The sequence below is a fragment of the Carcharodon carcharias genome, chromosome 1 (genome assembly GCF_017639515.1).
Source record: "Carcharodon carcharias isolate sCarCar2 chromosome 1, sCarCar2.pri, whole genome shotgun sequence".
Lineage (NCBI taxonomy): Eukaryota > Metazoa > Chordata > Chondrichthyes > Lamniformes > Lamnidae > Carcharodon > Carcharodon carcharias.
This window is the reverse complement of record NC_054467.1, coordinates 181,764,866-181,782,285: the sequence shown is the minus strand read 5'-3', so window position 1 is coordinate 181,782,285 and position 17,420 is coordinate 181,764,866. Positions and strand designations below refer to the sequence as shown.

At 45.2% G+C, this 17,420-nt stretch overlaps 1 protein-coding gene across 2 annotated transcripts in view; it reads left to right on the top strand.

Moving 5' to 3' along the window:
- Positions 1-17,420, top strand: part of itga1 (integrin, alpha 1) — a 334,480-nt gene that overhangs the window by 305,520 nt on the left and 11,540 nt on the right. Inside the window, exons 29-31 of one of the 2 annotated variants that reach the window (XM_041192519.1) lie at positions 89-196; positions 3,284-3,379; positions 6,277-6,390. In XM_041192519.1, the coding sequence (XP_041048453.1) occupies positions 89-196; positions 3,284-3,379; positions 6,277-6,390 (318 nt within the window). Of the gene's footprint in view, positions 1-88; positions 197-3,283; positions 3,380-6,276; positions 6,391-17,420 lie in introns of those variants that run through there. The other variant, XM_041192527.1, reaches the window with a different exon arrangement.

Genomic DNA, 17,420 nt, shown 5'->3' with positions numbered 1-17,420 from the left:
GTTGTATTTTTACATGCTTCTAGTTCCAATAGGTAACGATACCAGAAAATGGTTATTCACTGACAATTATGAATCCATTTCCTAACAGATATGTGAAAATAATGCAGGATGTGCCTCCTTCTTCTGCACTATAGATCCATCGAGTCTGGTCCAATTTAATATGTCATTAAGAATATGGAAACCTTCTTTTGTTAAAGTAAGTAAAATGGATTTAATGGTCACAAAGTTTGCATAAACAAAAGTATAATTCATACTTCTGTCAATATTACTGTTGTGATCTTTATTTTATACAAGTTGGGCAACACATCCTATATTCAGCAAATAAAGGGATAAAAAAAATAAAGTTATTAAACAATAAGATGAAGAAAATGTTTTGATGAAGTAACAAGCTGAGATATTTGCCCTACAGGCATAAGGACTGAATGAGATGGGTATTAAAGCTGAAAACCAGACCACAAAATTATTTCTATGAAATAACTTATTTGCAGAATTTCTTAAATCCCAACAGATTTAATTCAATAGTTCACTTAATTGCCATCTTTCACAGAATTATTTTAATTAACAATTTCAATCCCACAAACATGAAACACAAATACCTAAATTCGCAAAAAATTATTATATTCAAAAATATTATTTATTAAAAAAAATTATTTTCACACTGAATTTATTTTCATTTGCTTTGCTTGGCCTGGCTCTAGTTTAATTAGATTTACATTTTTTACTATGTGATTTCTACTAATCATTCTCCACAGCCTCAGTGTCACTCAAAGGCCAGAATTTTACGTCCCACAGGTGTGTGCCCGCCCAATCCGAACAGGATTAAAATCATGCAAGATGACGTTGGGCGAGTGTCCCAACATCATTGCGCATTCCCGCGATATTTCGCTCAGTGAGCATGCGCAAAAGTTGGAAGAGTGCCCGTGACCAATTAAGCAGGCAATTAAACCTATTAATGGCACACTTGTAAGCAATTTTTCGTGGCCCGTCCAACATTACAGTTGGTAGAGAGGCCCATCGGCCAGGCGGGCTTTACATTTTTGATGAAACCTCATCCAAGCACAGGATGAAATCTCCATTAGGATATAAAATAAAAAGATATATCTGGGGACTGATTTTTATAAGGTTTGCTTACAGGTGCTTGATCGTGCTGCATGGACATTTTGTGCAGCATTTTTTGCTTTATTTTATTATTTGGAGGTCTGCAGCTCCCTGAGGCAGTTGTCTGCCTTCAGAGAGCTCAGTGGGAGTGCTCACTAGCACCCGTGGCGATGTCGGCACCCACCCTCTTCCCACCCCACCAGTAGTGCTAAGCGTTTCTCGGCCATTAATAGGCCAGCCAGCATGAAATCGCAGTCGGGGGCCAATCGCAGTCAGGGTACCATTTCCCATTCACTCCCAGGCCCGCTGAACGTGCACGCCCAAAAAGCGCAAAATTCAGGCCAAGTCTTCAGGATCAAAATCCACATCTGTTTGTGAATACTTTGAATATTCCATCGAAGGCAACATCTGCTTATCACTGTACATTTTCAATGTCACAGTCTGCATGTTAAGTATCTGTTGAAACATTAAATATTTCATCATAGATCACATTGTAAGTTCTTTCTAGAGCCAAAATAAAGAGATTTCTTGGTAATCTGGCTCAGCTGTTTAGTTTTTCTGATGTCTTTCAAGAAATGTTTTGATTTTGTTGATGTTCCCATAAGAACAAGCAGTGGGTTATATAAGGATGGCAATCATACTTTACAATTTATGTACACATTGAAGGTGGCTCTTTTTTGCACCACACTATTCATATACCTCTGACCACTGCCAATATCATGTTCTGCTTCTGACACATAATTATGATGAGGTCCTACATGAGAGTTTTCTTTGAATCTTGGTCTCTTACTTGCAGCATTTGTTCTTCTTGCATTCTAACATCCTCTGTCAACTTCTTGCCTTCTTGCTCTAGTGTCTTCATCGTCCCTATCTCTAACTGCTACCTGTCGCATCCTGTCAACTTTTTTGCCATTTTACTTTGGCCTCTTCATCTTCCCTGGCTCTGCATTCTGTCTGTCACTTTCTTTTGCCAAGTAATAACATGTAGTATCTCAGAACATAACTTACATGAAACAAATAAACTATGGGGAAAAAACAAATGAAATATGTAAGGAAGTTGGGGATTTATGACATAAATGTATCACATCCTTTTTTGAAATGTATAATGAGAGTTGTTTGAAACATGCATAGGTAACAGTGTCAGCAGGGACACAGGGTCATGGGATTCCCCTGCTGGGAGCCAATGTTTCCCCCCCCAACCCCACCCACCTTCAGTGGAGGTCAACTCCCCTACAACAACTTCGCCCAAGGTATCATCCCATTAAGTTTGGCTGGACCGTGGTGGAGTTTGCCAACAAACAGATATACAGACATTTTGCTTTTATAAACATAAACTTCATTCACTTTTCAGTTTCTCTCATTGCAGCCTCTTAAGGTTAAATTTTCTCCTTTAGCAGGAAGTTCAAGTTTTGCATGTTACATTCTCTCCTTGACAGACTAATGAGAGATTTTTTACTTCAGGACAGGACTGTTCATCCCTAGTTAAACTCTTTTTCCCTATCTAAGCTCCAAGATGAAGCATTCTGTTCTTGGAAATTCTCTCTTGTAACAATCAGAATCAAATCAAATCCAAAATACAAGATAACTGAAACTCAGGAAATTTAAATTAATTTGCCTAATAGCTGAATTTGGCCCAGTTTAATTGCTTTGTTTTTAAATAACATAGTGAGCTAAACTTCCAGACCCACAACCACTCCATCATGAAAACTGCCTAATCCCACCTCTTTAACATTTCCCATTTCTACCCCTGTCTTAACTCATAATGCTGTCAAACCCACCATCCATGCCTATGTCACTTCTAGATTTGAAAATTCCAATACTCTGCTGGTCGGCCTCCCATCCTCTGCCTCCCATAAACCAGCTCATCCCATGTTCTGAAGAAAGATCACAACTTGAAACATTGGCCACATTCTCTGAAGGGGGTAAGTCCTGACATTGGGACCGTAGGTAGATCCTAAGCCTTCATGGGCGAGCAGCAGGACTGCAGCGGCAATCTTCCTTGCGGTAACCTTTTCGCCACGGGATGGACCTTCTACTTAAGGATGGGAGGCTGGCTCTCCATGCTGTCAGTTCAATCAGAGGACTGGCTGCGGCAACACCACCACAACAAAACAAAACAACCAAACTGTAAATGGAATATATTTGACTATTCTGAGGCATAACCAATTTCTTTTTGTTATTGCAGGCATATTTTAATTCAATAGGCTTAATCATAACTGCTACACTCACAATTGAAGAATCACCGCTAGTCATACTGAACAAAGCAATGGAAAGAACGACAGTGAGTAGTTACCTTCCTATTTAATTATCATTACCTCTTGCCTCTCAGGATTGGGGTTTTGACACCAGTTGGCTCTCACTAAAGGCCCACTTGCCTATCATAACCTCAGAAAAAGAGCCACAAAAGTTCCACAGAAATGAAATAAACAGTGTGTATGGCATTTCCCCTAGGCTTCTACAGCTTTTCCACTGAAGTTATATTGGATAAGTAGGCAAATCCCTATAGAAATCCCCATCAGTCAGCTAAGATGGAGTTTGAGGATTCATTCAGTGTGGACGCTGAGGGAAGAAGGAAAGGAGAGTACCTTGAAGAGGAACTCAAGGTCGGACTTGGGGGCAATAGATAATCAGCGTTAAAGGAGAGCAGAAATTCACAGAACAGAGTTGGGTACTCAACAGAGAAGAATTAGGGAATATCAGTGCATAATTTGCTGTAATTTACTGATAAAAGCCATGCTGCCATTGTGGTCAATTATTGAGAAGTGGAAAGTATAACCAGGCAGGATTAGAGTAAGAAACATTGTTTCTACCATGAGTCAGGTTTAATTCAAAGCCAGGATCTACAGAATCATCCACAATAAGGGTCTGGATGACTTGGGCCTTATGCATGAGTAAACAAATGTTCTAGAGGGAACTGTGGAGAGGGGCAGTAATTGCTCCGCTGCCTGTATCCAAGGAGTAGTGGTAGGTGGCATGAGGGGAATCAGAAGGAGGTTAGCAAGGTTAACAACCAGTGAGGACACTGGGTGTGAAGGTTGGCGAAAGATGAGCATAGAGCACTTGGAGTTACTGTTCTTAACCAGGCAGTGATGGGTTTCACAATGAGGTCTTCGTAGAATGCAAAATGAAGCACAAAAGGTAGCTGTGGGCTTGTTTAAAGGGAATTGAACCCTGGAATGTGGCATGAGAATATACAGGATGAAAAGCAGTAATGGGCTGTGGCCATGTGACAAGAGAGATAAAGTACTTGAGAGAGGAGAAACAAAAGGTGGCATAGCTGTGAGAGTAGAGAAGACAGAAGTGCCTGAGAAAGGCCAAAAAAGGGTATCTCCCTTAGGGTCAGATAGGGAGTGAAAATGAGAGGATAGTGGCAGAGTGGTAATGTCACTGGACTAGTAATCCAGAGGCCCAGGCTAATTCTCTGGGGATATGGGTTCAAATCCCACCATGGCAACTGATGAATTTAAATTTAATTATTAAAATTTGGAATATAAAGCTAGTCTCAGTAATGATGACCATGAAACAATCATTGATTGTTGTAAAAACCCATTTAGTTTACTTATGGCCTTTAGGGAAGGAAATCAGACATCCTTACCTGGTCTGGCCTACATGTGACTCCAGACCCACAACAATGTGGTTGACTCTTAACTGTCCCCTGAAATGGCCGTACAAGCCACTTAGGGCAATCAAGGACAATTAGGGATGGGCCACAAATGTTGGCCTTATCAGCGAAACCCATAACCATGAAAGAATAAAGAATGAAAAATGTATCTGCAAATAGAAATGATGGAATTCAAGCTGTCAGTGCTGCACATGGCACTGATGGTTTCCACAAGCTGAAATGAAAAGAAAATAGTCTTATCCTTGATATCCCATCTTATCAGAAAACTGAACTCATCAACACTGTGGGAGGATATTTGTGGGGCAGATGAAAAATATTGTGGAAAGGGCATGCCAGGACATCATAAGGAGAATTGTACACTCATTGCAATATTACATAATAAGCTACTGTAGTTCTCCATTAGCATAATGCGCTACTCTTACAAATAGCAAGGAGAATTCAGTCACTTAATTGCTGGCTTGAAGTTGAGGCAGGAGTCATGTGAGAAGGGTCAAAGGAAGAGTGAACCATTCTGACATTGACAGTGTGTGGCCCACGAGATTTGGCCTCATTAATCTCTGGCCTAATTCTGACAGGAAGTGGCAGCTGTCCAGCAGGCAGGAATAGGATGTTGAACAGTGATCTTCAGTACTCCCACTAAACTATAATGAGTACCTACATAATAACTGCTAGAAAGTATTAGTGTCACAGAATCAGACACTTATCACTCTCACACCGGCATCTTTTGCTCTTGTCATCATTTGCTTCCATTCTGAGCAAATGCTCATATTCCCGAATTAACAACTCTCCATGCAAATTCTCCTACCCCTGTCCACATTCAACCTCACCATTGCTAGTGACTCCTTTTACTCCCATGTTACCAATCACGGCAATCTCTGACTAATGAACCAGGCATTTTCTACTTCTGAGCCCACCCTGCCAGGGATAATTCTACTGCAAAGCCAGGAGAATGCATCAAAGTTATACAAAGTGGTGAACTGCTAGAAAACTGTCTGAATTCAAAATCATGTTGGCTGAAATCCTGCCCTGCTGATTATATATCAAAATTCTTCTCCAGTGGAAAATCTAGACCTTATTTGACTTTTACTGAGCGCAAGATCTCTATTTGATTGTGATGTTTAGAGTTTCTCTTTAGAACTAAGTGAATTCAGGAGAAACATGGACAAAAAAAAATCACTTGTGTCATAAAGGACAACAAATTCTATAGCCAAGAGCACAAAGTCAAAGCTGAGAAAGGTGAAGTTGACTGAAGGTTTCAATTCAAAACCTGGAATGTAAACAATGGACAGAAGCAATGGAAGGAAATTCAGGAGACAGCTGGGTAATATTTTTATGGAAAAAATGATTAAGGGCAAAAAATAGAATATGGGATGCTAATTTTGGAACTGGCCAATTGATTCTTATTGGATTTTAAAATCCTAACACCCTTCAATCTCATTTTAATTGAAATGATAAGAAAATATGTAGAACTAAATATTTAGGTTATTCATGATGTTCAGAACTCTTATATTTAGCTTAATTTTCCTAAATGCTAATAAAATGCTTACAACTTGCAGGTGACTTTAACTGTGTCAAAAGAGTCCCATGGAGGTGTTCCAATCTGGGTGATTATACTGAGTGTTCTCGCTGGCTTGCTGCTTCTAGCACTTGTAATATTTGCACTGTGGAAGGTAAGTGAATCTAGTATGATACTCAAATGATATTGCAATACCCCTGCCCATCCCCCCACCATCCAACACCACCCCCCTGGCTCCGCCCCCCCCCCCCCCCCCCCCCCCCCACCCCCCAACCCACCCCCAGCACACACACACACCCCCACTCCCCTTTACAGCAAAAGGCAGGGTTTGAGTTCACAAATGTCCTTTAGGGAAGGAAATCTGCTGCCCTTACTTGGTCTGGTCTAAATGTAACTCCAGACCCACAACAATGTGGTTACCTCTTAGCTCTCCTCTGAACTAATGTGGCACACCCACTCAATTCAAGGACAACTAGAGATAGGCAACAATGCCCACATCCTGTGAAAGAATTTTTTTTTAAATTGCTTCCATCTTGGTTTGTGGTTTGGTTTCCACTTTCGGTAGTATTTGGATCTCTCTTCGGGTAACTTGGGCCCTGATTTGAATTAGGAAGGTTTCTCACTACTTATGAGTGACTCAAGTTGAACTCCAGTAGGTTTCTTCAAAGGCTCCTTTCTTAATGCTATAGTGCATTCTAAGCTTCTAGGCAAGTACATCTCTCTTTTGTACAGACTATTCCATCTTCTTTTCATAGTCTCTTGTACATGGCTGCTGATATCACTGTTACATCATGATATACATCACTACCACATTATCATAAATATTAACCTATTATTCTGCACACATGTCCCACTTATCATTCCTTCCAGGGACCATCCGATTACAGACAAACTGCATGCAACCACTGGATCAAAATAGTCTAGCATTTAAAAATATAAAAATTGAAAATATAAAAATAGCAGAAGTAAAGACATTGTGAGCAAAATAAATACTGATACTTGTTTTCGGTTTGCACTTGGGGTTTTATTGTCTGGCCAGGGCTGTTTATGTACAGGCTGTGAATGTGCTCCAAATGTTCTTGGCCTTAAGTATTTTATTCACAGCTCTGCCAGCAGCCCTCTGTGCCCTGACTTTTCAGTTTAAATCCATCTTCCCATTAACTTATCATGCTAACAGACCATGACCTGATTTAGAGTTTATCTACCAGTAGCTTTTGCCAAACACTCAAGGCCTTGAAATTCAGAGACCAAAAAGTGACCAAGAAATGTACATGCAAATAGAACTGACCAAAAAGGAGTTGAGGGCTAAATTGAGTGAGCAGGAGGGAAAACAAAAACAGAATTACCTGGAAAAACTCAGCAGGTCTGGCAGCATCGGCGGAGAAGAAAAGAGTTGATGTTTCGAGTCCTCATGACCCTTCGACAGAACGAGGTGAATAAGGAAGGGGTGAAATATAAGCTGGTTTAAGGTGGGTGGGGCGGGGGGGGTGGCAGTGGTGGGTGGGTGGGTTGGGTAGGGGGAGAGAAGTGGAGGGGGGTGGTGTGGTTGTAGGGACAAACAAGCAGTGATAGAGGCAGATCATCAAAAGATGTCACAGACAACAGAACAAAAGAACACATAGTTGTCGAAGTTGGTGATATTATCTAAACGAATATGCTAATTAAGAATGGATGGTAGTGACAAGGGGAGGGAGAACAGAGTCAAGATAATGAGAAATGAGTTCTGTGGGGCAGGAGCAAGCTGACACGATCGGTCTACCGGGACAGTTCTGTTTGTGGATTTTGGGTAGGAGGTAGAAGCGGGCTGTCCGAGGTTGGGCGACTATCAGGTTGGAAGCTGTAGGAGGAAGATCCCCAGAGGAGATGAGGTCAGTGACAGTCCTGGAAACAATGACTTGATGTTCAGTGGTGGGGTCATGGTCCAGGGAGAGGTAGGAGGAAGTGTCTGCGAGTTGACGCTCAGCCTCCGCGAGGTAGAGGTCAGTGCGCCAGACAACAACAGCACCACCCTTGTCAGTGGGTTTGATGATGATGTCAGGGTTGGACCTGAGAGAATGGAGTGCAGTAAGTTCAGCGAGAGAGAGAGATTAGAATGGGTGAGAGGAGCAGAGAAATTGAGACGACTAATGTCGTGCCGACAGTTCTCAATGAAAAGATCGAGAGAAGGTAAGAATCCAGAGGGAGGGGTCAAGTTGGAGGGAGAATATTGGAGGTGGGTGAAAGGATCCGTTGAACGGGGAGAGGACTCCCGCCCAAAGAAGTGAGCCCAGAAACGAAGACGGCGGAAGAAGAGTTCAGCATCGTGCCGAGCCCGAAATTCATTAAGGTGAGGGCGTAGGGGTATGAAACTAAGTCCTTTGCTGAGCACTGAACTTTCAGCATCAGAGAGGGGAAGGTCAGGGGGTATAGTGAATACACGGCTGGGGCTGGGATTGGAAGATGGGGTGGGGATGGAGGGACAGGCAGGGGTGGAGGGTCCTAAATGGGTGTTGGTGTCGATGAGTTGTTGAGCAGAAGGGATGCACGTGGACCATGGGCTACAGTTTGAATACCCCCTGAGCCAGAACAACAACTAAAAATAATTTAAACTGAAACCTAATGAAGCTCAGAAGTGGAAAAGCTGCTAGACATTTTAGGAATTCTTTTGGTGAAAATATAAAAATAGGTGCTAAATGGGTACTGTGCTAATAACAAAAACAAAAACAGAATTACCTGGAAAAACTCAGCAGGTCTGGCAGCATCGGCGGAGAAGAAAAGAGTTGGACATTTCGAGTCCTCATGACCCTTCAGCAGAACTCGAAACGTCCAACTCTTTTCTTCTCTGCCGATGCTGCCAGACTTGCTGAGTTTTTCCAGGTAATTCTGTTTTTGTTTTGGATTTTCAGCATCCGCAGTTTTTTGTTTTTGTTTTTATCTCTGTGCTAATAAGACAGACTTGTTTCAAAAGCTGGTGTCAGCATGAAATTCTGGCCCTTATTACTGCTTGTCATAATTTGAATTTGCCAGGACATGCTAAAGCAGAGAAACCTGCAGGTTAAGCACTCAAGCTCTGCTTAAAAGCAATTTTCATGGAGAGGTTTATATCTTCATTTCCACTGATGGTGTGGAGTGACACACAGCAGCACATTGAAAGATGGGTCAGGGACCAAGTGAAAGAGTGCACAAGTTCTTGGAGGTCCTGGTGAGTAAGGTCTAAAGGAGGGTGGATGTCTTGTACCCAACAGAGAGGTAGGGAGCGGAGGGGGGGTGGTGGGGGTGGGGTCGTGGAAGGGAAAAAGAGAAACTTGCATTTATATAGTTTTTCTCATAATGTCCCAAACTGCTTTGCAGCCAATTAAGTATTTTTTAAGTGTAATCATTGTTTTACTGTAGAACCTGCCTGTAGGTTCTTGAAGCTGGTGGGCCAATAGGAGATCCTCCAGCACTAAAAGGACTGTAGTCTGCATTGCAGGTAAGGGAAAAAGAAGGTGCTTCCATCCTGATATGTTTTTTCAGCACTTTTAAAAGATTTGAATTCAAAAATGTCCACAGCTGCTTGGCCATGATTGTGGAGGGGAATCATCTCCACAGGCCATCCTGCAGCCATTTCTACAGCCAGGTAGGTGGGGTGGAGGAGGCCTCAGAGTCTGCCTTGAGTGCTGCTCCCTGGCTTCCCATCAGGAGGCTTCCTCCAGGAAGCTGCCATGCTACTGACACGCCAGGTGTCCCGAAGGCCAACTGATAATTATCATTATATTTAATTTTATGTGTATTTAATAACATATAAATATAACCAAATATCAGAATATAATATATACATAGGTTGTGATCACAGTTGAGCACAATTCTGCTTTCACCTGATGTCCACAAATGTACACTTCCAGCAGAAGTCACTGGAAAAGAGACAGAAACAGCGATCCTTCCCTCATCATGAAGCAATAAGGCCAATTACAATGTTTCAATTTTCACCCTGGCTAATAGTAGATAATCAGCACAAATCAAAGATCAGACTCAGAATCGTGTATGGCTCAGTTACTTAATAGGAAAAATGTAATAATAGTTATGCTTATCATTATAATTATATAAATTATAAATATGCAGTATTTAATACTCACACCAAAGGGCAGTTGACCTTTAAAGAGGTAGATATCCACTGTCTGGTAGATTGTAAAAAGCATGGGGGCTATCACACAGCCTTGATTAACGTCGGTTTGGTAAGCCACTGGGGAGAATTTTCTCCCCGTCGGCCAGTCGGGAGCGGGCGCGGAGTCGATCGCTGCCAATGATCAGCACTGCTCCGTCATTTCATGTGTGCGAGCCAATTAAGGTCCACCCAGCATGACATGCGGCTCCTGAGGACAGCGGGCAGCAGTGGGACTGCAATGACCACCAGGTCCAATGGCGACCCAGCAGACTATTTAAAGAGCTCCTGCAGCCTTGCAAAAGCGGTCAACCATGGCTAGCAGAAGGGCTCCCCAGTGCGCTGCTGGTGAGCAGGCCACACAGGAGGGCAGGTCAGCGGGGCACTGTGCCCTTTGCTTCTCAGACAAGTGCCTAGCTGCCCTCCTGGAGGAGGTGGCAGCACAGCGTAAGATCCTTGTTCCCAGAGATGGGAGGAGGAGGCCCCCCCACATGACCAAACGTGCCTGGGAGGAGGTGGCGGAGATTGTGAGTTTGCACGATGTGGTTCAGTGCCGCAAGCGTTTCAATGACCTCTTGTGTTCGGGAAGGGTGAGTACTGTGTTGGCATTGGTCACTTAACACAGCAGGTAGGCTTCCCCTCTGCCCCATCTCCCTGGTTCCCCCCACCAGCACCCCCAACATTGAATGTAGTTGCTGCAATGAATCATTCATAGCATGTGGCTTCGCTGGGTGGGCTGTCACTCATTGCCCATGCCTAGTTCACCCTGAGAGGGTGGTGCTGAGCTGGGTTCTGCATCCGCTGCATGCAGACTGACACCCAGAGTACTGTTTTGGGGGTGACCTCAAGGCTCTGCACCTAGGCAGAGTACTGGAACTCCGAAACATGTCAAAGTCAGGCTGCTGATATACTGAGAAGGGAACTTCCAGGTGGTGGTGCACCCATCCATCTGCTGCCCTTGGCATTCCACATGCTTGTGCGGCCTTGCTTTGGAAGGTTATAACATGTGGGTGGCAAATGTGATGGAGATAGCATATGGGCCGGGATGGGGGGCAGCCCTGCCTGCTTGGTGTGAGTGTGCAGCAGCTGCAGGGTCATGATGCACTGGAACCCTGCAATAGCTCAGGCAAATACAGGGTGGACTCATCAATGCTCCTCTCTCCTTTTCAGGAGAAGACTTCACACAATAACGCAGAGTGGATGCGGACTTGTGGAGGCCAGGCACAGTTGGCCATTATAACCAGATATGAGCAGGAGGCGATGGAGCTGGAGAGGCGCCATGCACCCAGGTCCACCAGTGGTGGTGAGACTGGGATGCCAGGAGGATGTAAGAGTACCGTGCACTGAGGTCACCATGTCTGTCCCTGCAACCATTCCATTGTTGAATGTTTAGTGATTTAAGCTTCCAGCATGGGTTTCCCATTGATTATGGAAGGAGGAGTGCATACTGATTCGGGGGCCAGGCATGTACATTGACATTTCCTCGACTTCAGTTAATCAAATGGTCTTTGTTCTTCCTCTCAGCATCACCGGAGCAGGGCCGGGAAGAGGAGGCAGAGGATCCACCACTAATATCTGAGGGCCCAGAAGAATTACAAGCACCAGCATCACACCATCTCTGCCAGGCAGGCACCAGCGCCGATACTAGCACCTTGGTGAGAATTAGATCATCGGCTAGTGTCCCGGGACAGAGCGGTGAGGGCACTTCACTTGAAGTGCAGGCAGAGGCAGAGAGCACCCCAGGGTGTCGGCAGTCGGAGGACTCCAGGGGACCAGGAACATGCTGATGATGTGTCTCTGGAGTTGTCCCTGAGGCAGCCGATGCTGGAAGTGCAGCAGGGTCTGCGGGAGGATCTGGTGGAGTCACATGAGGCAGTGTGTGGCATAGTCTCTGTGATGGAGGAGTCCATGCAGAGTATCAGCAAAGCATTGACCCTCATGGCCGAGCGCAGTGCTTCCTCCATGGAGAGAGTGGCGACTCTCATAGAGAGGCTCCTCCAGGAGAACAATCAGGAATTCCTGAGGTTGCACTCGGACTGGCATACCCCCTCACAGTGGCATTGACCTCAGCTAGTCAGTGTCAGTGTGGGAGATGGATTGGGCACCAAGTATCCCATCCATCAATGGTGAGCAGGAAGGTCCAAAGCGACCTCACATCAGCGCACGAGCACTGCCTGCCGTCTCTGTGGGCTCCTCTCAGGGCACTTTGGATGAAGATAGCATCTCCTCCGCCCCTCTGCCAGTGACCATGGGATCCAATGAGGCTGCAGTGACTGGGGAGATGCCAGCCGTGGAACTGGCCGCTCCCTCCCAGGCGAGGCCATCAAAGGCTCTATGGGCCAGAGGGCACCCGCCAAGGTCATCGAGGCCAAGAGGACAGCAGAGTGAGCAAGCTGTCTGGAATGCCAGTGCCAGCAAGGGGGGAGCACCTAGACATAGCACCCGCAAACGTAAACTTAAGGCACCTTAGGCACATCATAGTCTTCTCTCTGGTGGTTTTATGTTGTTCCGCTTTTAGTTGATTATAATTTGGTGTGCAGCTCAACACCTTTGAATTAAGTCTCTTTTCTGTTTTATTTGTTACATTCATGAAATGCTTCATTTTTTAACATGGCTCAGGGTGATTCCTTACTTCTGCAGGTGGACAGGTACCCATGATGTAATGAGCGACTTGTTTGTCATTGATCTTTATTGGCAAGGCACATAGTTAATGTTCCTAACCAGGCAGATGTTGCTCTCAGGTATCGAGCATGGAGCCTGCAGCCCTGGCGTGTGTTAGAGGCCCATCTGTGATGGGCTAGGTGAAGGTTCATTGGATTAAATCCTCCCAGGTGTCCCTGCCTCCCTGGAGGTTGCCCGGGTCAGTGGCTATCTCCTCAGTGTTCTCCTGTGCATGCTCATCCTCGGACTCACTGCTGAACTCATCGTCTACAGCCGGAGCATCTGCGTCTACACCTTCTCCCTCCACTGTGTCCCCCACCACCCACCCCCACTTCCAGCACCAGATTGTGGAGAGCGCAACATGCAACCACTATCAGTGACAAAGGATCTATGGGGGTAATGGAGTGTGCCCCTTGAATGGACCAGGCATCAGAAGTGCATCTTGAGAAGACCAATGGTTCTCTCCACCACAGCCCTTGTGGAGGCGTGACTCCTATTGTACTGCTGCTCAGCTTCTGTTCTTGGATAGCGGAGGGGCATCATGAGCTATTTTCTGAGGGGATAGCACTTGTCACCCAGCAGCCATCCATCCAACTGGGCTGGACACTGAAGAGCCCCAGCACCTGGGAGTGTCTCAGGATGTAAGCTTCATGGGAGCTGCCTGGTACCTTGCACAGACTTGTAGAACTAGCATCCTGTGATCACACACTATCTGCACGTTCATGGAGTGGAAGCCCTTCCTGTTGACAAAGGCACCGGGCTCACCTGCTGTACAGTCTATTGCACCCTGGACGTGGGGGAAGCCAGCAATGGCCGCAAAGCCTCTGGCTCGCTCGGTCTGGCTGGCCTCGTCCCAGCGGTAGTGGATGAAACTCAATGCATGCCTGAACAGAGCGTCTGTCACCTGCTTGGCACAAGTATGGACAGCTGACTGGGAGACTCCACAAAGATCGCCCACCAACCCCTGGAAAGAGCCGGAGGCAAAGAAGTTGAGGCCAGCTGTGACCTTCAACGTCACAGTTGGCGCAGACCTCAGGTCCTACCATCTGACAGATGGAGATCACTGTCTCCCTTGAGAGACGGAGCCTCCTTCAGCACTGCACTTCAGACATATTGAGGTAGCTGCTTCACCGCCTGTAAACCCTGGCAGCAGGATAGTGACGTCTTTTGCAGCCCTTTCCGCCTTGGACTTCCTGTTGGCCTTCTGCACCTTGTACCTACACCTCTCCTCCCAAAGGTGGCTCCCCTGGACGCTGAATGTGGACTCCTGACCTCCTCCCCCTTCTGGCCCTCCCTTCCTCCTCACAGGAGGTGCCTCCAGTGGATAGCACAACTCCCATTCCCAGGGTAAAGGAAGGCCTGAAACCAGCAAGGCCCTAAGAATGATGTTTACTCCAGCGTCCTGACCTGAAGCCTGTTATTCCTGCCCAAGCAGCTGTGAAGAGATTTGAAGTATTCCTGCTCACACAGGCAAGTAGCAGTAATTTTAAGCATTAAATGTCTACCAAAGACCACCTGCGATCCCACTGACACCTCTTTTCCCGCCCATGGATGAGGTTTTAAAAAAGTGGCCTGCCCATTGCTTCCATGCGACGACCTGAAAATCACACAGGCCCCGAAAAATCGCCATCTATTAATGGCTCAAGAACCTTAACAGACCCATTAATTAATGGTGGCCGCACATCGGAGATCATTGCACGATGGCGCATGGTGACGTCAAGATGTACGCCCAGCATCACCGTGTGTCACTTTACGCGTTGAGGGTGTCCCGCCCCCACACACCAATGAGAAAATTCTGCCCACTGTTTCAGATCTCCCACTAAGACAGTTGCATTGTATCATCATGAAGTTGTTTCAGGATTATGATGAATTTTCTTGGACATCCAAATCTCTAGAGCATAATCCATGCCGCCTCGCGATTTACTAAGTGAAATGCTTTGGTCAGATTGATGAGTACAATGAAGAGATCCTGGTGGTGTTCTCAATATTTTTCCTTGGATTTGTCTGACTACAAAAACCATGTCAGACGTTCCTCTAAAGACACACTGTCTCCAGGAGGATTTCATAGGAAATAGATGATTCAGGAGAATGCATGTTAGGAATTTCCCTGCTGTGGACAAGAGGGAAATACCTTGATAGTTTCCAAACCATGTTTTATTTCTCTTCTTGAAGATAGTTACAATTTTCACATTCCTGAATTTGGGGGTGGGTGGATTGGGGTGTCATATTTTATAATGATATAAAGGCACCTATCACTCATAAGAATTGGGTAAACACATTGTGGGTTTATTTCTTTAGATTATAGGCACATGAGAACATATACTTGGATAGAAAGCTTGAAGCCATCAGAGCTGTGCTGTATTCTGCTCACCAGAGTGAATAAGGCTGGATCACGTGACACACTTCCCCTCTAGTGATGGCATACTTTTCCCCTTTCCAAAGAAGTATAGTTACCACTACAGGAGTGTATAGAGCTGTTGAATCTTTGAGCTTCTAAAGCGTAGAGCTAATCTGCTGGTACGCCCACATCTTGAAATGGTAACCTTGCCTGAAGGTGTCTTTAATTACTCATAGTGATATGTAGGGTTGTCATTTTTGGATGTTGTTCCTGGTTTCATTTGGGATTTTGTCCTTGACGTGACAGGACTGCATGGTGGTTGAGGAGATGGAATGGATTTGTTTTGTCGGTGGTTATGCCTCACTGTTGCGCTTTTGTGTCTAATGACTAAGGTCTAGGACCTTAGCTCTGAATAAATCCTTGTCACCTCAGCTAGTTGCCATGCACCTTCTGTGGGATCCTGGATGCAAACTTGTTGTCCCAACTGTAAACTTGGCAATTCTGTACTCATATTTTTATCATGCTCATTGGTCATCATCTCCTGCAGTTTTAAAAGTTGCCCTCCAGTTTCTGAGAGAGTAGAATGGTAAGAGTAGGTAAATTGGTACACATTGGTCTGTGAAACATGCCCCAGAATTTTTGGGTTAGCGAGCGGGGGGGGGGGTGGGGCCCGCTCACCGACAGGTAAAATGATGCACAGTGACATTGGGCGCGCATCCCAACATCACCGCACATCATTCAGGTCTTGAGTTTGGTGGCCGCGCACTGGAGTTGGCTGCACATCCGCTGAGGCCATTTAAACACCAATTAAACTAATTAACGGAGCTGCCTGTCCAACCTTAAGTTTGGTGGGCAGACGAAGAGCCCAGGTGGCCTTCGCATTTATCATGAAACCTCATCCACTGGCGGGATGAGGTTGCATGAAGGTTTTTAAAGTTTAATAGAAGTTTTTAATAAAATTCATTGACATGTCTCCGCTCATGTGACACTGTCACATGAGGTGACATGTTAATTTTTTTTTAATTACACTTTTCCAAAATCAAACTAATCCCCCTGAGACAGCTCTGTGCCTTAGGAAGATTTCTGCGCTCTTTCGCGTGCATGCACGGAAGAGTGCAGGCCCAGGCTGAGCCTACTCCCCCCACCTACACAAGGAGCACGCAACATTTGCGGGTGCACATCACACTGGGCAGGCCTTAATTGGACGGTCCACATAAAATGGTGGCATGCAGCCAACCGCAGGCAGCGATCGGCAACACACTCACCCGCGCCCACTCCCGTCCAACCTCCCTGATGTGGAGAAAATTCTCCTCATGAGATCTACTGGCGATAGGATAGTTGCACTTAAAAGGCGTCACTCTCAGATGTAATGTTGCAATGTGTAGGTCTTGCTTGGTCTGTCCACATTTGAGAATTATGGATTTCACCATGCAAATCCTTCGTTCAGCTAGGCTGTTGGACCTAGGGTAATTAGGAGAAAAAGTAACGTGATCAATATTCCACTTCTCACATATAACCTGAGATGGCTTATCAATAAATTGTGGACCATCATCTGTAATGACCTCTCTAGGCACACCAAGTAAACTGAAAATAGCACTTAGAGTGTGTACAACAGATGTGGTTGACATATTGTGCAATTGTTGAATAATACGGGACTTGGTAAAGTAGTCAATGATAATGATGAAGTCAGTGCCATGGACATGAAAGAGATCGGATGCAATTTTGGAGCAAGGATGGGCAGAAACATCATATGGAAAGAGTGGTTCTTTGTGCTGACTTGGCATAAGCTCATGACATGCCACACCCTTCTTGATGATGACTTCAATGTCATTATTCATACCCGGCCAATAGACTGTCTGCCTTGCGAGTCTTCCTGTCCAATCTACACCCATCTGTGAGTGATGAATTTGTTGAAGAATTTCAGATTCTGGTATGACCTGCCTGCCTTTAAAAATGACTCCTCGGGAGGTACCTAGCTCATCCTGATAAGCCAAAATGATCTCACATGTTCATGGGCATGCTAAGTCAATCAAGCCATCCTTCAAGTATGGTTTTCCACTGTTTC